Source organism: Bos grunniens, chromosome 12 (assembly GCF_055505025.1).
Source record: "Bos grunniens cultivar Pamir isolate PY7600 chromosome 12, Bosgru_T2T1.0, whole genome shotgun sequence".
Classification (NCBI taxonomy): Eukaryota; Metazoa; Chordata; class Mammalia; order Artiodactyla; family Bovidae; genus Bos; species Bos grunniens.
In genome coordinates, this window is record NC_141176.1 from 84,470,824 (window position 1) to 84,495,742 (window position 24,919).

Sequence of the window (24,919 nt, forward strand, 5' to 3'; positions counted from 1 at the left end):
TGTCATGGAGACTTAGGAAAGCAGTGACAAAATAATTCCCCAGTAAATACAGTGCGGATGGGAGAAAATGGCGACTGGGTCATCCTTCCACATAGAAAATAACAAGAGGCCAGTAGATGGATCCCACATATAGCTTTCTATAAATGAGGTTTAGTTTGGTCTCAATTAACTGTTCAGAGGAGAAAAACATTGAAATTTATTAAGTATATACAGTTAACAAATATATTTCCAAACAGTTTAGTATCAAACATTTTGAAACACTTTAGAGCCAATGGTGAACATTTTGCATGGTTTCTTCACTGTGGAGTCAACTATTCCTGGACTTTCTCGGTTGCTGTCTTCCCTAAGCTCAGAATTCAGCAGTTGGAAATCCCAAAGGAAGTTAAGAAAGCAAAATCAAACAAAAGCAAGAAAAAAAAAAATATATATATATATATATATATATTGGATGGACTGAAAACCTGATATTTGAACGTGTTGGTTTGCCTTTATTTTTAATCTAGAATAATTCAACAGACTGCATTCTGAGATCATGGCAAGGCACCTCTAACTCAGCTACAGGGCCACACGGACCCCAGAAGCTGAGTCAGAGGTATGGACCGGTGAAATACACAGTACCTGACTCAGCATGCTGAGCTAAAAAAAATACTTTTTTTTCCCCTAATGTGTCCGGTTTAAAAACTTGTCATTAAACACCAAAAATATTAAAGTCTAATTTATAACTAACATTTGCATTGCTGCTGCAGGAAAGAACACAACAGCCGCCTTGCCCATGCTCTGCCGAGTATGAGTGGAACGCAGCCCAAATCGGGGATGGTGTTAAGTTTGGTTCATTAAAAACAGAAAGGATTCTCTATCTGAAATGGATTTAGGTAGCGCAATTCTTGTAGGTTGTTAATCATTGATTTTTTTTCCTTTTTTCCCAAATAATGAGGATTCATAGATGAAAAATGAACCTTAATCAGGCCTACAAGGCCTACAGAGTTCTTCTGACCCACTTTCTCAAAAACCAGTGGGTCTTGCTCGCTGGGCAAGGCAAATGTTACCATTACCAGTAAGCTTGTGATATGTATAAAACACACACACACACACACACAAAGAAACTAAGGGGGATGTCAAACCCAGATCATAGAGCGCTTCCCATGACCGCGTTTGACCCCGTTTCTCAGCCCAGCCACGTGGGCCTCGGGAGCACAGTATCTGCTACTGGACGGGGGGTATATGTGTGTTTCATCAGTAGTGTGAGCCGGAGATCACAGTCCTAATCTCTATAGATGCAATTTGTCATAATAGGTTTAGAAGGCTTTCCGTTTCCCTGATCGCTTCCCAACTAAGCCAACCACGACAGTTAAGATTGGGAGGAACACCATCCCTACAAAAGGTCACAGACAGTAGAGCCAGCAGCCCTGGGAAAAATAAATGGGAAGAAGAGAACTCCAGAATAGCACAGGTTTACAGCATCTAACTAGAAATTTACTCAAGAGTATCTGTGTGCTACAAAAATCGAACTGAAACACATGGATTTCGCCGAAACGGGACTCAAAAAGGAATATGGGTAGCTGTCAGCAGGCAAGGTGTCGAGTGGACTCGTGAAGGAGGTCATTCACATGAAGTGTCACAGTCACAGAAAAGATATTAAAAAGGCATTCCATATCTGGTAGGGCATTCCATGGTCTGAGTTGAGCTGGTTGTCCAGGTGTCTTCTTCTTGTGGGGGGGTGCGACGCGTTGAGATTTATCCACTTGCAACCAAGGAGTTCGGGCCAGCGGGGAGCAGCCTACCCCCAGCGGCTCCTGGGCCCCCGGAGGAAGCGGGAGGGTCTGGCCGGGATAAATGGCTCAACGGCGCTCGGGGGCGAGTCAGTCACAACACCCGTGAGGGTCTGGCTATGTCGTCTTACTTTTGTTGACTGGTTTGCCTCCATTCATGATGGCCGACGCGCTCGTGCTTTTACTCGGCGTCACCCCGGCCTTCGGGACCGTTTCTCCGACGTCATGCAAAGATGGTTCTCGGTACATGGCAACTAGTGGTGGGGACAGGGGAGGAGGGCAGAAAAGGAGACGTTACCTGGTTAGGCTCACGCACAGACCTCCGCTGGAGGCCCAGTCTTTTTTCCCGGAAGTCGAGTAACCCCATCTAGAGGGAATTCCTGTTTTAAAAGCAGTCAAAACCAGCCCCTGAACAGAAAGTATGACTTCCTTTTCCATTTTCCGGTTTTGTGTCTCCAAACCGTGCACGTCGGTGTGCCTGGATTTTTGTCGAGGAGAGAAGGTTTAAATGGGGGCTATACACACACACACACACACACACACACACACACACACACACACACACAGAGGCCACAGGAAGTATATGAGAATGGCAAGCATTTAATCCAATTCTCTTTGTTCAGCGAGAAAAAGTCAGACCCTCCTCCCACTACATGCTGTCAACACAAGGACACTCATTCCCACTCATCTTCTCCAGTCTAGGTCTTTAGGTCATTAAATTCAAACTCTCAAGTGATTAAAAAGCAACATGATCACACTATGTCAGCTTCGAAGCCATACAAAGCAACAGGCAAAGCCAGAACCTTCTGGAGCTCATTGTTTGAATTTTCTCTCCCGACAGTCGTGCACAGACCCTCTTAAATAACTGAAGGCAAGCGTGAAACGTTCTATATTTTTATGCCTCATTTTCAAATGTAATCCTGAAAATCTGTAATTGATATCCTATAAGGCAGAAGTGCCGAATGGCAAGAGGATTACTGGGACTGACATCCGAGGAGGCTCCAAGGAATTGAGTAGTATCTGGTGACATCACTGATTCCAATAGTTCATGTGGTTTTGTTAGAAAAGGATCCTAGGGAATCCTGGGAAAGGAACTTCCAGACTGACTGGTGCTTGGGGAAAATGAGCTGACTTAAAATCTTCTGCCATCAGAAACACAAGTGAATTAGAGCTGCCCAACCTGCTTTTAGGGTTTCGAAAGCTGATATTTTATGAAGATACCTTATGTTTCATTAGGATGAACCACCATATGCATATATACACACATACACATATATACAGTAACGTATACAAATCTTAAATGCACAATATAAGTAGACACCTGTGGGACCACCACCCAGAGCAAGGTAAGAGACATTTCCAGCCTTCCATGAGGTTCCTTTGTGGCCATGGCAGAGTCATGGATGTGGGAGATAAACATGTAATACATCTGATCAGGATACTGCACACACAACACTCACCTTCCAATGGCTTGGGTAGAAAATGAGCTGCTGGTTTGGTTTTCTTTACTCTGTTTCCTTTCATAACTTGCCCTTCTTTATTCAATCCCAAAAACCAGGCTCTGCCAGATTCCTGTTGTCTGTACAGCATAGATGAGTAGATTACATAATAGTTTTCAAAAACAGATTCTTTAAACTTGCACTCAGGGGTAAAAAGTTCCTGTTGAGAGAAAAGGAAGAAGTGAAGGTTAGAGGAAGGGGTGGGAGCTTCCTTGTATTTATTTCCTCTTCCTTCTTGCAAAAACTCGTCTAGGATGGCCGGCCAGGCAGCACTCGGGCATGGATGACCAGATGTTCCTCTTCCTACAGGTGTTAACTTTTATCAACATACAATATGTTGAGAAGAAGCTGCTACTTTGGGGGAAAAAAAAAATATATATATACACGTATGTATGGGGCTTCCCAGGTGGTGCTAGTGGTAGAAAACCTGCTGCCAATGCCAATGCAGGAGAAGTAAGAAACGTAGGTTCGATCCCTGGGTTGGGTAGATCCCATGGAGAAGGAAATGGCAACCCACTCCAGTATTCTTTCCTGGAGAATCCCATGGACAGAGGAGCCTGGTTGGCTATAGTCCATAGGGTCGCAAAGAGTCGGGCACGACTGAACTGACTTAGCACACATTCATGTATGTATGTATGTATATAGGCAAAATTATGGATGTCCTCTAATTAGAAAATAGAAGACAGGAGCAATAGTATTTGGTTGAACAGGATACAATTCAAGCAGGGTATAACCAGAAACAGCACGATAAAGTATCACCCTGTGCATGCCTTTGTGCTAAGCTGCTTCAATCGTGTCCAGCTATGTAGGGCCCCACGGACTGTAGCCTGCCAGGCTCCTCTGTCCCTGGAATTTTCCAGGCAAGATTACTGGAGTGGGTTGCCACGCCCTCCTCCAGGTGGTCTTCCAGACCCAGGGGACAAACCAATATCTCCTTTGTCTCCTGCATTTTCAGGCGGGTTCTTTACCACGAGTGCCACCTAGGAAGTCCAGCACCCTGTATTCACAATACATTTAAATAATAATAATGATAATATTGGGTTGGTCAAGAGGTTACTTTAGGTTTTTCTGTAACATCATATGGAAAAACCCAAATGAACTGTTTGGCTAAACCTCTATAAGATATATTGAAGGTATTTGCTAACCTATTTTCAATATTTCTGTAAGAATTATTATTACATGATAATCTAACAGTTTCCAGTTGTTCACTGGATCACTGATATTACAGGATGACATGTTTTACCTACAAAGAGACAAACTGACACCTCAAACCAAACCCCTGACAATCAGTTGGCACACAAGCTAGCCCCTGAAGCTGAGGCCAGGGGTCATGTTAGCTGGTCATAGAGACGGGAGCTGAAAACCACAACCTAAGCCATGGTCTGGAGCCCCCCTGGAACTCTTCAAGAGAACCATCAATGGCTGTTATGCCTAAGTTCCACTCCACATATTTTGAAACAGCACAATGAGTTAACATGACTTTCAACACCATAATCTACATCAACTGATGAATAACACACAGTTGCTACTTTAAAGTTATTATTAATATTACAAATATTCATAGATGAGTTTTACATACTTCTAGAAGTTAACCTACAAAAGCATTTCTGATAGACTTCTTTGAAAAATAATTTAAAAATTCCACCTTCCTATTTGCATATCATGGAAGTCACTTAACTAGCTTTTGTGGCTATTTTATATAGGCTCAATACTGTGCTATTCCATATTTATGAAATACAGATGCAAAATAGACCTTTATTGTCATTATCTTTTTGAAAATATCACGTACTTAAATTTTTTTTCACCTTAATAGATTTTTATGACTGCTGAAAAATGGTAACTTTGTTTTCTTTTAAAGAAGTTATTTTCTAGGGAGGGGGGTTCAGGATTGGGAACACATGTACGCTTGTGGCGGATTCATGTTGATGTATGGCAAAACCAATACAATACTGTAAAGTAATTACCCTCTAATTAAAATAAATAAATTTAAATTAAAAAAAGAAGTTATTTTCTATACACATTCAGAAAAACACATCATTTAGGATCTAAAAAAATAAAAGCTTTAAGAGTTAAAATTATGCTAACCATAATAAGGGGCATGACATTGTTTCCTGTAGAAATGGTCTTTAAGTATTTCCCATGAGAGTGTTAATTATCAAGTGGTGTCTCTTGCAGGATACAATTTATTCAGAGTGTGCCATAACTTTAATTCAATGAAAGTTAAATTGTTTTCCAAGGGGAACAGGTTTTGTTAATGGCAGATGCTTCTCATGACAAAGATGACAGTTCCAGTGATTAATTTGATGAGATTAAAATAGCAGAAAGATAGGTTTAGCCCCTCCCAAAGGAATTTATGTAGCCCTCATTTGAATAAGGTACCATCTGAATAAATGTTCTGGTCTTCCACTAAGTTTTATTTCTCCAAATATCCTATTAGTTCTCTCACTAATAAATGATAGCCTTGGTAAGTCAATCTCCAGGCCCTGAACAGAAGAAAGACTAATAAAAGGGTCCGAGTTCACACATTTGTGGTGAGGTAAGGAAAATAAACAGCGCAGGAGCAGCCACCCCAGTCCAAGGTCAGGGTGGGCGGCCAGGAGGAGCTGCCCCATGTCCAAGGAGCAGTGGCTGTGCGGGAGCAGGAGGGCCAAGAGGAGCTACTCCACATTCAAGGTCAGGAGGGGCGGCGGTGAGGAGATACCCCTCGTCCAAGGTAAGGAGCAGCGGCTGCGCTTTGCTAGAGCAGCCGTGAAGAGATACCCCACGTCCAAGGTAAGAGAAACCCAAGTAAGATGGTAGGTGTTGCGAGAAGGCATCAGAGGGCAGACACATGAAACCATACTCACAGAAAACTAGTCAATCTAATCACACTAGGACCACAGCCTTGTCTAACTCAATGAAACTAAGCCATGCCCTGTGGGGCCACCCAAGACGGGTGGGTCATGGTGGAGAGGTCTGACAGTATGTGGTCCACTGGAGAAGGGAATGGCAAACCACGTCAGTATTCTGGATCATTGAAAAAGCAAGAGAGTTCCAGAAAAACATCTATTTCTTCTTTATTGACTATGCCAAAGCCTTTGACTGTGTGGATCACAATAAACCGTGGAAAATTCCGAAAGAGATGGGAATACCAGACCATCTGACCTGCCTCTTGAGAAACCTATATGCAGGTCAGGAAGCAACAGTTAGAACTGGATATAGAACAACAGACTGATTCCAAATAGGAAAAGGAGTACATCAAGGCTGTATACTGTCACCCTGCTTATTTAACTTAAATGCAGAGTACATTATTAAAAACGCTGGGCTGGAAGAAGCACAAGTTAGAATCAAGATGGCTGGGAGAAATATCAATAACCTCAGATATACAGATGACACCACTCTTATGGCAGAAAGTGAAGAGGAACTAAAAAGCCTCTTGATGAAAGTGAAAGAGGAGAGTGAAAAAGTTGGCTTAAAGCTCAACATTCAGAAAACGAAGATCATGGCACCCGATCTCATCACTTCATGGGAAATAGATGGGGAAAGAGTGGAAATGGTGGCTGACTTAATTTTTTTGGGCTCCAAAATCACTGCAGATGGTGACTGCAGCCATGAAATTAAAAGACGCTTACTCCTTGGAAGGAAAATTATGACCAACCTAGGTAGCATATTCAAAAGCAGAGACATTACTTTGCCCACAAAGGTCTGTCTAGTCAAGGCTATGGTTTTTCCAGTGGTCATGTATGGATGTGAGAGTTCGACTGTGAAGAAAGTTGAGCATCAAAGAATTGATACTTTTGAAGTGTGGTGTTGGAGAAGACTCTTGAGAGTCCCTTGGACTGCAAGGAGATCCAACCAGTCCATTCTAAAGGAGATCAGCCCTGGGATTTCTTTGGAAGGAATGATGCTAAAGCTGAAACTCCAGTACTTTGGCCACGTCATGCGTAGAGTTGACTCATTGGAAAAGACTCTGATGCTGGGAGGGATTGGGGGCAGGAGGAAAAAGGGACGACAGAGGATGAGATGCCTGGATGGCATCACCGACTCGATGGACATGAGTTTGAATGAACTCAGAGAGTTGGTGATGGACAGGGAGGCCTGGTGTGCTGCAATTCATGGGGTTGCAAAGAGTCAGACATGACTGAGCAACTGAACTGAACTGAACTGAAGGAAAATAAAATGGAATGCTCTAAATCTGGCTTATCCTCAAAAGATTAATAAATATAATATTGGTTGAACATGGATCTTCTGGGACAAACAGATTAGAATTTGGCATGTCCTTTGTCATTTTACTGAGACAGGCCAAGGCATACAAAGGGCTTCCCTGGTGACTCAGAGGGTAAAGAATCTACCTGTAATGCAGGAGACCCAGGTTCGATCCCCAGATCAGGAAGATTGCCTGGAGAAGGGAAGGGCAACCCACTCCAGTATTCTTGCCTGGAGAATTCCATCATGGACTACAGTCCATGGAGTTGCAAAGAGTTGGACATGACTGAGTGACTAACTCTTTCACTTCACTTTCAAGGCATCCAAGCATAGAAATAAAACCTAAAGCAGGTTTTATTGTTAAAAATCTGTCTTAGAATCAGCTGGGAGTGGGTTTGGTAAAGGCTGACTCAGTTGACCATTCAGGCGGAGAGAGGAGCTGGAACTTGCTGCCTAAGATATTGGGTCTCTACCCAGAGCCTTCCCTTATTAAGAGGATCACAGAAGACTGATCTTAAAGACTGACCTCTAGCTTTGAAAATGCAGGTCCACAGAGTAGTTAATCTTTCCTTACACGGATCCAGTCCCAACTGCTGTGATGTATGAAATGTGGAGGATGCTGCTTGCCTTGCATTGGCAATTAGAAATGTATTGTTTATACTCTAAATTGAGGAAGTTGAATATGAAAGATAGTGAAGACCCTTGACTCAGAAGAAGTCGTTTATTCTCAGAGTGTACCTCAGTATGGTGGTGCTAGTGGTAAAGAACCCGCCTGCCAATGCAGGAGACACAGGAGACATGGGTTCAACTCCTAGGTTGGGAAGATCCCCTGGAGGAGGGGATCTACTACTACTACTACTATTACTACTACTACTACTATTACTACTACTACTACTACTACTCCTCCTCCTCCTCTAGTATTCTTACCTGGGGAATCCCATGGACAGAGGAGCCTAGTGGGCTACAGTCCATAGGGTCACGCGATTAAAGTGACTTAGCACGCACCTTAGTATACCTCTGACACTAAGTCTTTTTAGATACAATGTTTGCATCTTAGGACTCCAAGGAAGTCAATAACACCTCCTTTCTGCAAGCTGTGGCAGTGACTTCACAGGGAGGTGATTCAGTCTTCTACATTAGAGCCAAAGCTTTCAGGCAGTTGTACTGGTGGAGACTGGTCGGTACTTTTTCACCCTTCTTTATTCTCGGTTAAATAATTACTGCATATACGCATACTCACATGCACACACACACTACATTTAAGGCTACTATTGTCTAATGCTCTTTGCTAGACTTTTAGAGAATTTAATCTGCTCATGAAATACTGGAGTTGAAAACAATCCCTTCATTCTCAGGAGAACTGGTAGGATTAATAGAAATTGCAATTGGTAACTACTTGTAAGGGACAAATATACTTTTAATTTGCAAACGGGAGACAGAGTAACGGTGAACAACATCTGTGGATCCAGACTGCCTGGCGTCAACCTTGACCCTACTCTTTCCTTGCTGGGTGTCCTTGGGAAAATTACTTAATCTCTGGGCTTCAGTATTCTCATCTCTAAAATGGGAACAAAAATCACAGGATAAGGAACTTCCCTGGTGGCCCAGTGATTAAGAACCTGCCAATGCACGGGACACAGGTTCTATCCCTGGTCCAGGAAGATCCCACATGGCGTAGAGCAAGCAAGCCTACGCACCACAATTACTGCAGCTGAAGCGCCTAAAGCCTGAGCTCCAGAACAAGAGAAGCCGCCTCAATGAGAAGGCCACGCGCCCGCAACAAAGAGTAGCCCTCACTCGCAGCAACTAGGGAAAGTCCATGTAGCAACGAAGACCCAGCACAGCCCAAAATAAATAATAAATAACTAAATAAACAATCATAGAATAACAGGCTGGTTGGAGGAACTGAGTGACACCATTGCTGACTCTGGACTCTTTCTTAGATCTTGAAGCTGAGCAAGTACAACACTTGCAGGCTTGCTGGGTGCAGCCCAGCAGAGCACATGTGAGGATAAATGCCCCTCACTTAGTCTCGGAGTTGAGCAGACAGACGGAGTGGCAGAAAAGGTGACGGTTCTCATGGGAAAACAAAAGCCTTAGATCTTTAGTGATCTGGTTTTTCAAGGAATAAAAATACCCAGATTTCTAGATAAAAATCTCCTGTGTGTGTTGGCAACTATTTGTTTGTTCCTGCTTTTGTTTTTCAATATAGTGTGTATCAAGGATCTGAGATGGCCCCCTGAACACATCAATTTGAGACCCCCAGCGTGGACCAGCAAGAGAAGAACTAAGGAAGGAAGGAACCCCAGGAGGCTTGTCAATACAGCCCTAACCTGATAGATGGTTTTTAAACGATTGAGCAATACCAAGATTGTGCCAGTGAGACATTCTACAGCTGGCAATGATAGTATGAGAAGACGTATTTAAGTCTAAGCTCAGCTATAAACTCTTTGAAACTGCCAAAATGAAATAGATAAGGAGTTTGGTATGTCTTTTTCTCCTCCTTCCAGACTATATTTAGAGCCACCAACACTGCCACAGCAAAAATCAACAGCGATAGAGTCCCAGCAGAAGCTTAAATATTAACCTGTAACTTTGCCAAACGAAATCATCAAATCACAGAAGAGAAAAAAACACAACAATGAAACAAAAATTTCATATCTCCTTTTCTGTTGTGGTTGTTTTGAAAGGAAAGCACCATCTGTGGTGTACTTATTATCTTAACAGTAGCAGCAGAATTCCTCTTTAGAGGGAAACGTCTTTGTTTAGGAAAATACCGTGATGGGCCATTTGCATGCAGCAAGCTAGGCTTCTCCAATCAGAATGAGAGAAGGGGGTGGGGGGAAATAGAGGACCCAGGTTCCACAATTTGTAACCAATGAATAAGCCATAAACCCAGATAACTCAGCATAATCAAAACCTAATAGCTAACAGTAACCTTGAGAATCTGACTCAGTGGTTGGCAAATTACAGTCCATGGGCCAAATTCATGCTACAAAGTTCAGAGGAGAGCTGAGATTGCATGGCCTGCAAAAACTGCAGTATTTACTGTACAGTCCTTTGCTAAAAAATTTTGCCAACTCTCATCTAAAGATAAATTTCAAGGACTTTCCAACCTAGGGAATTGGGGGAGGGGTCGTTAAGCTAGTTGCGAATATTTCCAAATGAAGTCTGGATTGCACTTATTTTCATATATACAAATGCAGACCATTTGAATCAATATTCTCATCAGTGTTTCAGCCCTGGAAAAGCCTTAATGGTATGTTTTGGGTCTGGGCTTCCTGTGAAAGTGCTGGGCTAACTCACAATCCATTGAGTTACTACATCTCTTTTGTTTTTATCTCTGACTATATTAAAAATTGTTGTTTTGTTGCTTAGTCACTAAGTCATGTCTGACTCTTTCCAACTCTGTGGACTGTAGCCCACCAGGCTCCTCTGTCCATGGGATTCACCAAGTAAGAATACTGGCTGCTGCTGCTGCTGCTGCTGCTAAGTCGCTTCAGTCGAGTCCGACTCTTAGCGACCCCATGGACTGCAGCCTACAAGGCTCCTCTGTCCATGGGATTTTCCAGGCAAGAGTACTGGAGTGGGTTGCTATTTCCTTCTCCTGGGGATCTTCCCGACCCAGGGATCAAATCCAAGTCTCCTGCATTGGCAGGCAAATTTTTTACCACTGAGCCACCAGGGGAGCCCTCCTGTTACTATACAGAACAAATTAATAAATGATCATGAAATTTTAGTAAATATTGATTCAGTTCAGTCAGTTCAGTCGCTCAGTCGTTTCTGACTCTTTGTGACCCCATGAACCGCAGCACGCCAGGCCTCCTTGTCCATAACCAACTCCCGAGTCCACCCAAACCCATGTCTATCGAGTCGGTGATGCCATCCAACCATCTCATCCTCTGTTGTCCCCTTCTTCTCCTGCCCTCAGTCTTTAAATTGGCATTATTCATAAGCTTGCTATTATTTTTATGACTAGAATAAAAATTTATTAAAGCAAGAAAATGGAAACAAATATATTTACAATGTATCTTTAAATAAGAAGCTTTAAGATTATAATTAAAATATGTGGGAACTGGTTCTATAATGTTAAATCTGTTTTCTCCATAATATAGACATGAATAAATTCCTAAAATAATAATGCTTGCAACACGAACAGATGGTATCAGTGCTATAAATATTAGCAAAACTACCACAAAATAAATATGTTTGAAGAAGTATTAACCCAACCATATACCATTCTCACAATTTGTTATGGCTTAACAATGGATACCTAATAATACTACTAACAATATCATTATTGTGTTAGTAACACAGGGCTTCCCAGTTGGTGCTAGTGGTAAAGAATCTGCCTGCAATGCAGGAGACACAGGTTTGATCCCTGGGTCAGGAAGATCCCCTGGAGAAGGAAATAGCAACCCAGTCCAGTATTCTTGCCTGGAGAATTCCATGGACAGAGGAGTCTGACGGGCTACCGTCCATAGGGTCACAAACAGTCAGACACGACTGAGAGACAGTACACATAATTACAGATAACACTTAAATTGTGTATAATTCTGTACCAAGGACTGTTCTGTACATTTACCTAATCAACTAACTATTCCACACTATAATCTATGAGATTGGTACTATTAGTACCCTCATTTTGGAAATGAGAAACGGAGCCCAGAGGGGTTAAGCAATTTGCCCAAGAACATTTATTTTCATCAAGATGACTAATTTAGCTATTCCTATCCATTTATCATTCAACTGAAGAGAGGTACTTCATTTTCAAGTTTAATCATGTTCTTAATTTTATTTTTTTTAATTTATAGTTTGCTTTTAATTGTAGGATAATTACTTTATAATAGTGTGATGGTTTTTGCCATACATCAATGTGATCAGCTGCAAAAATGGGCTGAATTCTTCACCCTCCCCTGAATCGAAGGTCTTCAGCATGTCATTTGACTTGTCTTCTCACTGTGAGCTAAGGGGGAGAGGGCAGAGGCTTGTCAGGCACGTGTTCAATTGGGTTTGCCCTCTCAAGCTCTCCACTGCCCCGAGAGCACGCCTGGGCGTGGGACACGTGGAACATAGCCAAGTTGCCCAACTTAAAGTAGCCTGTTTCCAGACAAGTGATCAAGTCCTACCAACATCGACAGAGCCACCTAGCCCAGGTCCATATGACTCTGGATGCACAAGCATTACACATTCAATTGTTCTATCCTACTTCAGCAGTCATTGTTGCCTACCTGGTATCATTAAGGAATAGATAAGCCATACAAATAAATCAGTATTTACTCAGTGAGAACACAGGAAATATGTACCTTAGGGCTTTCTTGCTGGCTCAGTGGTAAAGAATTCACCTGCTGATGCAGGAGACATGGGTTCGATCCCCGGTCCAGGAAGATCCCACATGCCTCGGAGCAATGAAGTCCATGCACCGCAATGGAGCCAGTGTTGTGGTGTTGAGCCAGTGTTTTAGAGGCCAGGACCGCAACTACTGAAGCCCGAGCGCCCTAGAGCCCATGCTCCTCAAGAGTAACCACCGAAGTGAGAAGCCCAAACACCGCAACCAGAGAGTAGTCCCCACTCAACGCAACTAGAGGAAAACCCACACGGCAATGAAGATCAGGCACAGTCAAAAAGAAATACACAAGATTATTTTTAAAATGTACCTTTTACAGCTACTCTTTATCTACATCTAACTACGGGTGAAAACAAATATAAATGGAAAATAGTAATAACTGATATATGCTATCACCTTGGCAGAAGTGTCACATGTCTTAGGATATAATTGTTAAGGGGGAAAAAATAGAATAAAAGAGTTAAAAAAAAAAGAACAAGAATACATAGGAATACTTAAAATGAATCTCTTCTTCTCTTCACCCAAGGCATACACACCTTCCCCAGCCACTGAATGATTGAAAAAACATTTGTACATGCCTCTACAAGCTTTTTCTACTTTCTTTCCTTTAAGCTCCACTTAAGTTAGACCTTCCCATAAAACTTTTTGTGTGTGTTGGCATTGTGTATTTTTCCTAATAAAAATGCTCAGTCAAAAACCACTTGCATAAATAAAAACCAAACCACACCAATAATCAAAAGGATCCATTCATCCAACCTACAAAATACAAGCTTCCATAGAAAAATGAACTAGAAGTAGGTTCTGAAATACTCCTAAAATGTCATATCTGTTGAAAAATATTAACCTATATTGAGCTTTATGATTTTTAGAGCCCACCCACATATATTTCATTTGATTCAACAGTGCAGTTAAAAATGCTTTGAGAAGAATAGCATGATCCCATGTCAGAGATGATGATTTTAAGACTCTGAGGGCTTAGGTCCTCATAAGCAATGGATTAAGATGTTTTCATGTATATTTGTGTGATATATTGTGTACATACTGCTGCTACTGAGCAATATTTATTAATAACAACAATGTTGAAAGTATGAGCCAAAGGTAAGGGGTTTCCCCCGCACTCAGAATATCAAATAAATCATCTCACTGGAATAAAAGAGGTCAGTAGTAAAAAATTACCAACACTAACAAAAAGGAAAAAAGGAAAAAGAATCATTATCAACATGAATGTGTGGAATACGAGGAAGCTCACGTGGTGCTGAAATGAAAACCCAAGGATTGTTTTCCTTTGCTTTTATTTTATTAGCCAGAAACACACCGGCCATGAGTCCCCAGATTCTGGTTGCAAATTGTTTGATAATTCCAAAGGTTACACAAAAGGGCTTACACAGACCACTGAAGAGAAAGGTCAGGAAAGTCAGAAAAGAGGCAACAGCCACACTTCGTGGGACGAAGAGTGACCAGCGAGAGGAGAATGTCAACCTATGGCTAAACGTCCTTACCCGGATGAAGGCAACACCGTGAAGCTCAGTCCTGCTGTGGATTTAGTTATATAATTAGCACTGAATTATTTTCATGTTATATTATGAATTTTACAGGCAAAAATAAATTGTTTTACTTTCCAGGTTGTTGGTTGAGAGTATGACACTAGGAAATGGGAATAATTATATTATTTAAAATTGATCAAAATGTGTATATATATATATATATACATACACATATATGAAAAATGAAAGGGTTAGTCAGTCATGTCCGACTCTGTACAAGTGCTAAACTTTCTGTCCTAGATATTACATAATAAATTTGAAAATTTAAATACTGTGAACACACATGGTAACAAGTTTCCATTATTCTGCACTTAATAATGTCTAAATCCATTGTTAACTGGATAAATAAATGCATGAAATTTAGGCATTATATTATGGCCAGTCACTGTTCTTGACCTAGAGATACAATTATGAGCAAAAATGATATAATTGGTAGTCTTAAGGCATGACGGTCTAGCAGAGGAAACAGTTACACTATTGATCATATCGTTACAAAATAAGACAAATTCTTACAAGAAAAGCAGTTATTTCTGTGAGAACACATAATAAACAAGTCTGACCTCGCCTGAATGGGTAAGGAAAAAACATTGACCTCCGAGCTAAGTGAGTTAGCTAGGCTTAGAGCAGGATAAGGGCTTTCCTGGTGGCTCAGTGGGAAAGAATCTGCCTGCATTCAGGAGACTTGGGTTCAATCCCTGGGTGGGGAAGATCCCCTGGAGAAGGAAATAGCAACCCACTCCAGTATTCTTGTCTGGGAAATCCCATGGACAGAGGAGCCTTAAGGGCTACAGTCCATGGGGTTGCAAGAGTTGGCTATGACTTAATGACAAAGACATAACAACAACAGAGCAGGATAAAGAATATTCCTGGAGGGACTTCCCTGGTGATCCAGTGGTTAAGACCTCACCTTCCAATGCAGGGAATGAAAGTTCAATCCCTGGTTGGGGAGCTGAGATCACACATGCCTCGTGGCCAGAAAACCAAAACATAAAACAGCAGTAATAATGGAAAAAATTCAATGATGACTTTAAAAATGGACATTAAAAGTAAAAAATTAAAAAGTACATTTCTGGTAAGGGCGACATCATGTGCAAAGGGCCTGTGGCAGGAGCAGACAGATTTTAGAGGACAAAAAGGAAACTGAAATTGGAATGCAGAGTGTGAAAGAGACCGCAGTAAAGATCTGGGGTCTGGGTGTTAAACATGTGCCAAACTGGGAGGTCACATGAAGAGTTTGGGGCTTTCCCTAAAAACAATGGAACAGCAGTAAACATTTCATTGCAGGGGCATATCAAAGGCAGGTAGGCATTTGGAAAGACCACTCTGGCAAAACTGTAAAGAATGGAGAAGAGAGCCAGTTTGGATTCAAGGATGCTGGCTGTTCACTTCAGTACCAGGCGCAGATGTCGGCAGCAGAGACAGAGAGAAAAGGGCAGTTTGGGGAAATATTTAGGAGGTCAAATGGTCAGGACCCTGTGACTGTACATGGCGGCTAAGGGAGAAAGAATGTCAAGCACAACATGTAGGTTTTTTTGCTTATGGAACTGGATGACATTTGGTGTGTGTTCACTGCTGTTTTTGAAAGGTCAAATACTGTAGTTCTTGGGCAAAATAAAGCTTCTGTGTATAACACAAGTTTGCATGGTGCTTTCTGTCCTTTTATAGGATATTATTTCAAGTATTTAGAGAGTAACTTTCCACAGTGTTGTACTGAAATCAGTTACCTTAGGTACTAAGGACTTGTTGGTAGGTATGTCACAGTGTGTGTTTTCAAGAGTTTCACTTTCATATTAGTAGAGCGGATCAATATTACATTAGCAATCACAAAACAGAGCTTCCTGTGTTGTGCTGAAGGCCTGAGAGGCAGAGTCTAGAAGCGGGCATGTCATTTGCAGTTGTTCAGTCATTTGCAACCCCGTTGCTGTTGCTATTTAGTCTAAGTCGTGTCTGACACTTTGCAACCCCATGGACTGCAGCACGCCAGGCTTCCCTGTCCTTCACTATCTCCCAGAGCTTGCTCAAACCCATGCCCATTGAGTCGGTGATGCCATCCAACCATTTCATCCTCTTTGGCCCCTTCTCTCTTGCCTTCAATCTTTGCAGCCCCATGGACTGCAGGAATAGCCAATCCTGCCTCAAAGAAGGGGATAAGCTTTTTGAATGTTATACTATTTAACTAGGTTTTGAAAGCTGAGTCAGAGTTTGTGAAAGTGAAGAAGAAAGATAAAAACAGCCGATTTGGAAGGAAAAGAACTGTATTTTAGAAATTATAAGAAGCTCTTTGAGGTAGGGGTCCTGGATGAGAGTGGCTGGAAGCTAAGCTCTGTGTGGAGAAGTGAAGCTGGAAGACAGAAAATCATATTGGCCACTCCGTGGGATTGTGACTTTCTATTAAGCAAAGATGAGCTCCAGAGATGTCCAAGAAAACAGATGATGTCCTGAGAATGTGTTTTCAAAAGATAACTGACCGTGTGATCCAGCAACCATGTTCCTTGCTATCTTACCCAAATGAGCTGAAATTTGCATCCTCGAAGAGACCTGCCTAGGATGTTTATAGAGACTTTATTTGTAATTCCCAAATATTGGGAGCAACCAAGGTGGCTTTCGATAGGTGGATGTATAAGCAAACTGTGGTAAATCCGTATGTCAACTATACATGGGCGCTTGCCAAGGGCATTTGCCATCTGCCTCTGCAGAGGCTGAATCCTGAGATGCTGCAGCTCTGACCTTCAACTTGTCCTGAAGGGAGTTCAGTGTGGAGAATGAGGCTCTTTGTGCTCCAGGAAAACTGGTGGAATAGGTCTTTAGATAGTTACATATTTCCAGGAACTGATTTCATGAGCCCAATCCTTGCATTTTCTCATATTTAGAAGAACACTAAATGCCTTCATGGTGACATCAGCTCCTCGAAACTAGCAGAAAACCTTTTTGTAAGATAAGTGCTTGATTGCATGAACTCCCTCTTCATCCAAATCACATATAAATATGTCCTTCCCCGCTGCCTCTTTGGAGCAGTTCCTCAGAACTGTCTGAGATGCTGTCTCCTGGGCAGCAGTCCTCATTTTGCCCCCAAGTAAAACTGTGAAGAAGGCTGAGTACCGAAGAATTGATGCTTTTGAACTGTGGTGTTGGAGAAGACTCTTGAGCATCCCTTGGACTGCAGGGAGATCCAACCAGTCCATTCTAAAGGAGATCAGCCCTGGGTGTTCTTTGGAAGGAATGATGCTAAAGCTGAAACTCCAGTACTTGGCCACCTCATGCGAAGAGCTGACTCATTGGAAAAGACTCTGATGCTGGGAGGGATTGGGGGCAGGAGGAGATGGGGACAACAGAGGATGAGATGGCTGGATGGCATCACCAACTCGGTGGATGTGAGTCTGAGTGAACTCCGGGAGATGGTGATGGACAGGGAAGCCTGGCGTGCTGCGGTTCATAGGGTCGCAAAGAGTTGGACATGACTGAGCAAATGAACTGAAATGAACTGAAAACTTAACTTACAACTTTCATGTGGTACATCTTTTTTAGTCAACACACACAATGGAATCAGATAGATCAGATATTATTCAGCAATAAAAAGAAATGATCAAGTCATGGGGTATCTTAAATGCCTATTAGTAAATGAAAGAAGGCAATCTGCAAAGGATGCTTGATGTATGATTCCAACTCAATGACATTCCTGAAGAGGCAAAGTTATGGAGAGAGTAAAAAGATCACTGGCAGTGAAATTATCGATATGATAATGATACATTATCTAGATGACATTGTATATGTCCTATATTTACCAATATCCATAGAATGTACAACACAAAGAGTAAATTCCAATGTAAACTATGGGCTTTAGCTCATAGTGCTTACACGCTTGCATGCTCAGTTGTTCAGTTGTGTCCAACTCTTTTGCGGACGCATTGAGTGTAACCCACTAGGCTCCTCTGTCCACTGGATTTCCCAGGCAAGAATGCCAGAGCAGGTTGCCATTTCCTCGTCCAGGGGATCTTCCCAACCCAGGAATCAAACCCACCTCTCCTGTGTCTTCTGCATTGACAGGCAGATTCTTTACCACTGAGTCACCTGGGAAGCCCTTAGTTTATAGTAGTATACCAATATCAGTTCATCAATTATAAAATATGTACCATAGTAATCTTAGATGCCAATAATAAGGGAAACTTTTTAGGGGTGGGGGTAACTTGGAACTCTACTTTCTGCTTACTTTTTCTATAAACCTAAAACTCCTTAAAAAGAAAGATAACTCAGAATGGAGGAGGATTTTAGTCCAGGGGCAGAGATTTACAGGTTCTAAATAGGTTCTCCCTTTAATGTCTTAATAAATTCCACATTAGGAATCGCTTACAATTATGCATTGAAGATGCTATATTAACAGTTCTCAAGGACAGTGGTTGAATATCCAGATTGAAGAAGCAAAAATGGAATCTCTAGATCAGTGATGGGCAAACTGCAGTCCCCAGGCAGTTTTATTAGCACACAGCCAAGTCCACTAATTTGCTTATTGCTTTGACTATTTTTGAGCTACAATAGTAGCTGATTTGTAGCAAATGAGACAGTATGACCCACAAACCTAAGACATTCATCTGGCCCTTTACAGAATACGTTTGCCAGCTCCTGTGTTAGATTCTTATTGGGACTGGCTGAATATGTATGGCCTTCATGGGATTCCCTCATTTCAGAAGAAATCATATTGAGATACAAGAACCTTCTCAGAAAAAGAAAAAATCCATTTGCTGACAGATCCCTCTGAGAATATCTGAGATTTGGAGATATGATTCTGGAGAAAGTTTTCCAGCCAACAAACTTATGGCTACCAAAGGGGAAGGTGAGGAGGGATAAATTAGGAGTCTGGGATTGGCAGATACAAGCTACTATATACAAAAGAGACAAACAACAAGGTCCTACTCTATACTATGGCTCAGGGAACAATACTTCATATCCGATAGGTAATGGAAAGGAATATGGAAAGAAAAGAGAGATCAGTTTTTCTATAAGGTCGTAACCATAGCTCAGGGAACAACACTTCATATCCGATAGGAATGGAAAGGAATATGAAAAGAAAAGAGAAATCAGTTTTCTCTAAGGTCGTAACCATAGCTCAGTGGTAAAGAATCTGCCTGCTAGTGCAGGAGATACAATTTCAATCCCTGTTGAGAAGATCCCCTGGAGGAGGAAATGGCAATCCACTCCAGTATTCTTGCCTGGGAAATCCCATGTACCGAGGAGCCTACCGGGCTACAGTCGATGGGGTCACAAAGAGTCAATACATATATCACAGAATCACTTTGCTGTACATTAGAAACTAGCACAACATTGTAAATCAACTATACTTTATTTTTAAAAAGTCACATTTTGAGGCTGAATGCTATGGTCATTCCACCTTAGAGATGAGTCATGTGTCTCTTAGGCTGTTTGCATCCCTGAGCTGCAGGGCTTTAAGAACCCAGGTCATGGCTTAGGCTCCCAGCAGGCAGGGGCTGGTCCAGAATGTTGCTTTCTGAAGAATCAGCATCTCAGGGCAGACGGCTGGTGAAATGGCAGGTGACTCAAGGGCCATCCGAATACTCTGCCTCCTCCTGCCTCAAGGTAACTATGGATCAGGTAAAACAAAGTATCCAGAAGAACCTTCTTTGTTGTCAAGAGTTCTGCCCAGAGGGTATATTTTTCCCTGCTGCCTTCTCTGTTTCAATGATTTTAATGCTTTTATACCATATAATTGGGGCAACCCACTCCAGTATTCTTGCCTGGAGAATCCCATGGACAGAGGAGCCTGGTGGGCTGCAGTCCATGGGGTCGAAAGAGTCAGACACGACTTAGCGACTCAACCACCACCAACAACCAGGTGGAGCTAGTGGTAAAGGACTTGCTTGCCAATGCAGGAGACATCAGAGACACAGGTTCGATCCCTGGGCTGGGAAGATCCCCTAGAGGAGGGAATGGCAAACCACCCCAGTATGCTTGCCTCGAGAACCACATGAACTGTATAAAAAAGACAAAAAGATAAAACTCCACACTACCCATCCTCTTAACCCTCGTATATTTCCTTCTAGCTAGCTTTTTTTATGTCTATTGCCTCTTAAAATTTACCTTAAATAGGAAGAATCAAAACGGTTAGATAAAAATAAATACATGAAGTCTTCAACTTTCAAGGAATTCAGACAAACTTGGCCAATCGAATCTTAAACTGGGGAGAGAACTGAAGACTGTGATGAGTTGCTCTCATGCGCACGGGAGCTGTTAAATCTTAACAGGTGATAGACAAGTAGGCAAACTAGTCATATGGTTTAGTCACAGTTCACGACTGGAAGGCGAGTCTGAGCGGCACCATCACGAGGTGATTAAATCGTGTGTGCTTCCTCCAACTCCAATTTGCAAATGAGAGTTTAGGTCCATCATCTTTAGGCTTTGGTGGTGATAAGAGTGTATGTTTATACAACACTCCACAGAATTTTCAAGAATCCCTTCTATAGTTTTAAAGTGGGAGTTGTTTAATTCGTGGAGAAATACCTAATTTTAAACATAGGATGACTAATTTTAAACATAGGATGCCTGATTTTAAACATAAAATTATGCATGAACTTGCAATGCATGAGAATTACAAGAGCAGAGTAGTTCTTACCAATTGTATATAAAAACATATGCAATTAAAAGAGAGACACTGTTTTAGTATGAAGTCACAGCAGGCTTATTTTTCAGAGAAGAAAGCTTTCGCTTCAGGCTGTGTTCTCTTCTTTGGAGAGGATAAAAAATGATAAAAACCACCCCTCCTTCAAGGAAACACTTCTTCCAGAACAATCTCTTCTCATGAACTTAGATATAAGATAAAAACTGATTCAGATGAACTCATGCCACATAAAACCCTTTCTTTGTGTTTTAATCCTTTTAATTTTATAAAAGGCAGTGTTTTTCTGGTTTATAGAGGTGTATGAAAATTAAAATCATTTGTATGTCAGAACCCATGTTTAATTACTGTGGTCTTCTGCATGAGATTAATTGATTTATTGGTAGGATAGCTATCCTGGGCACTAGAAACATTCTTTAGAATAATTTGAGAAAAGAAGCAAATATCAGTAAAATCTACATATTTTAATAGACTTGGCATTATGCTATGCTAAGCTTTTCTTTTCTGTTAAAAATTATTAAAAATCAAGTTAGTATGTAAAACAGTCAGAATACATAAATGTTACTTGAATTCAGTGTTGCAAAAAGTTGAGTTTACTTTAAATGCAACAAAAAGATATTTACTAAAATGACTTTTCAAATAACCCTGAATTCTGATGTTTAATTGAAAGATTTTTAGTGGTTGTTAATCCCCGAGGACTACTATATGACGTCATGTATAGATCCAGTAGTCATGTATGGATGCGAGGGTTGGACCAAAAGAAAGCTGGGTGCTGAAGAATTGATGCTTTTGAACTGTGGCTGAAGAACACTCTTGAGAGTCCCTTAGACTGCAAGGAGATCCAACCAGTCCATCCTAAAGGAGATCAGTCCTGAATATTCATTGGAAGGACTGATGTTGAAGCTGAAACGCCAGTACTTTGGCCACCTGATGCGAAGAGGTGACTCATTTGAAAAGACCCTGATGCTGGGAAAGATTGAACGGGACAACAGAGGATGAGATGGTTGGATGGCATCACTGACTCAATGGACATGAGTTTGAGTAAACTCAGGGAGTTGTTGATGGACAGGGAGACCTGGCGTGCTGCAGTCCATGGGGTCGCCAAGAGTCAGATACGACTGAACGACTAAGCACAGCACATTCTAATATTTACACATATTTTTGTTCTTAAATCTAAACTATGAAAGGGAAATCAAATCCAGTGTTCAATACTAATTTCTTAGGGTTTGATCTAAATTGACTCTCTGATCACAGTCTGAACATCTTGGTTGGGCTCTTCTGTGGTATCTAGAAAATCTGTTTGTCTTATTTTAAAATCATCAAATGGAACTTATAACAAAATCCCATTGGCCTTGGTTTTTTTTTTTTTTTTTACAAAACAGAGTTCTCTTTGTCATATTTTCAGTTGCCTTCTTTTTCATTTTTGGTGGGGTGGACATTTGAGAAGCAAAATTGAAACAGATAAAAATTTTTTAAAATTCAGACATGCACTTATTAAGAAGGAAATTTACACTAAAATAAAAACTGAGAATATGCAACAGCTCAGTTTAAATGTACCTGGTAGTCACTAGATCATTTAGAAACAGGTGGTTATTCAGGTCTGAGTCCAGCCTGAAGTGGTGCCTTTGACCTAGCCATTCCCTTCTCCAGGGGATCTTCCTGACCCAGGAATCAAACCCAGGTCTTCCACATTGCAGGCAGATTCTTCACCTTCTGAACCACCAGGAATCCCCAAACAAATAACAGCACAACCTAATCTCAAAATGGCCACAGAAGATGCCCTTGGCTTATCTGCACCCTGACTCAAGATAAAGGTCACCCTCTAGTGGGGTTGACACGTATTTCAATCTCAGTCCCCATTGTTGGAGGAGAAGTGTCACTCACCATGCGTTTAAGTTGCAAACTGATTCCATTTGAAAATCAAGTGCAAGCCCAGATTCAGACATTTTTATTTGTGTGTCAAGGATGAAGAGGTGAAGATTATTGTACTTTGCCCAAAGAAACTGGCCTCCTTCTGAGATTAACAAACTGAAACTCTCACTAAGCCTATTAATGCCATGTTAAACTCACCTGTGAATATGTCTTAACATGGCTTACAGTGACGATGGAAAAACAGTCTTGTCCTTACTTTTAAAATGAGGAATTAAAAAAAAAAAACCCTTCATTTCCCTTCAGTACCACAATTTTGCAATATCTGGATGCCTTCTCTAACTATCACATCTAACTTGTAACATGACTGCTTACATTATCAGCAACCAGTGGGTTCACTGGGACATTAGCAATGAGAAAACAGGAACAGTTTGAAAAAATTAAATATAGACTCAATGACATTCTTCACTATACATCAACACTTTCCCAGGGCCAAGTGCTTCTGTGTGCATTCACTTAGTTTTAGAACTATAATCCAAAATAACAGGAAGGATAACTATGAGGCATGAATTATTATTTTTATATCACAGGCAAGAAAACTTAGATCAGCACTCCTCAAACTTCAGCATGCATCAGAATCATCCAGCAAGGAGTTTATACATCATCTGGGGATAGATTAGGAGAGATTCTGCATTTCTAAGAAGTTCCCAGGTGATACTGAAGCTTCTTGCCTGAGGACCACTCTGAAAATCACTGTGTTAAAAGGTGTATGTGGCTTTTGCAGTGGAAATTCCTTCAGCTTAGCTAAGATGAATGCACAGTAGGAGCTTAATGTATTTCAGCTTTCTGCCCTTGCAGAGCATAAAGACACAGTAACTATAGACATAGTAACCATAAAGACAGTTACTAAATCATTTCAGGGGCCTTGAACACTTTCCCCCACTTTTGGATCTACTTGTAGAACTTTCTAGTTCTTTATGTGACTGGCAAAATGTCAGGAAAGTGAGCAAAAGAATGTAATGCCCTACAGGAACACAAATATTGGACCCTGAGTGTAGATCAATGGTTTTCAGAATTCAGTGTGCACCCTTATCTGGGTCCCATGGATTGGGGTCCAGCAGTTTTGGGTTGGGATAGGGTATCTGCTTTAAGAACCCAGATAGTTCTGATGCAGACAGTATTCCAACATGCTTTGAGAAACTCTGGCTTCTGGTTTAAGAGATGTCTGGTTGCTTTCTGATATGAGAAAAACAGTAACAATAACAATAACCACAAATATGCCTTTTCTGCAAGGACAGAGATTTTGAGCCACATCTCAGTTCAAGCTGCCTGACCATAAGTTACCCAGACCCTGTGACTGCTTTAGGACTCGAGTGTGAAACAGATCTATATGCAAAACTCTGCAGATCTATGCAGGGCATTGGTCATTTGACTCCTCCAGACCTGGGGAGAATCAACAGGGACAAGAGGCAGGGACCCACCTGCCTCCCCTCCTCTACTTCCCATCCCAGCCTGCGAGCCACTAGGGTACCACATAGGATCCAAAGTGGCCAGTGAGATGTTCCAGGTGGGAATCTGAATCTACAGGGGATGAGGCAGGTACTCAATGTATTAGGGAGTCTGGTGAAGTGGGGATTGTGGGGGCCACTAAGGACCATAAGGACCTCATAGGGTGGTGGAAATGTTACCAGTTATACATCCTATGCAGATGGCTTTGGCCTGGACTGAGCTACTCTCGGTTCCAATCAGAGACTGGTTATCCAACATCTTCAGAGATTCTCTGGGTGCCCACTCCCACTGCACTGCTGACTGTTGTTAAGTCATGTGTTAGTCATAAGTCTTGTCTGTCTTTTTTCGACCCCATGGACTGTAGCCCACCATGCTCCTCTGTCTATGGGATTTCCCAGGCGAGAATAGTGAAGTGGGTTACCATTTCCTCCTCCAGGGCATCTTCCTAACCCAGATATCGAATCCATGTCTCCTGCTGGGCAGGCAGATTCTCTACCATCTGAGCCCCCAGGGAAGCATACATTTCTAAATTCTGCACCTCTGACCTCTACATTTGAAAGGCAGGTCCACAT

At 41.6% G+C, this 24,919-nt stretch overlaps 1 protein-coding gene across 3 annotated transcripts in view; it reads right to left on the reverse strand.

Moving 5' to 3' along the window:
• Window positions 1-1,451: 1,451 nt before the first annotated feature.
• The window catches only part of FGF14 (fibroblast growth factor 14), a 622,301-nt gene continuing 598,833 nt past the window's right edge, over window positions 1,452-24,919 (reverse strand). For all 3 annotated transcript variants that reach the window (XM_086330526.1, XM_086330525.1, XM_086330523.1), the window contains exons 4-5: window positions 3,230-3,428; window positions 1,452-2,023 (exon numbers count right to left, since the gene is read on the reverse strand). In XM_086330526.1, the coding sequence (XP_086186652.1) occupies window positions 1,887-2,023; window positions 3,230-3,428 (336 nt within the window). In that variant the 3' untranslated portion in view covers window positions 1,452-1,886. The remainder of the gene's footprint in view (window positions 2,024-3,229; window positions 3,429-24,919) is intronic.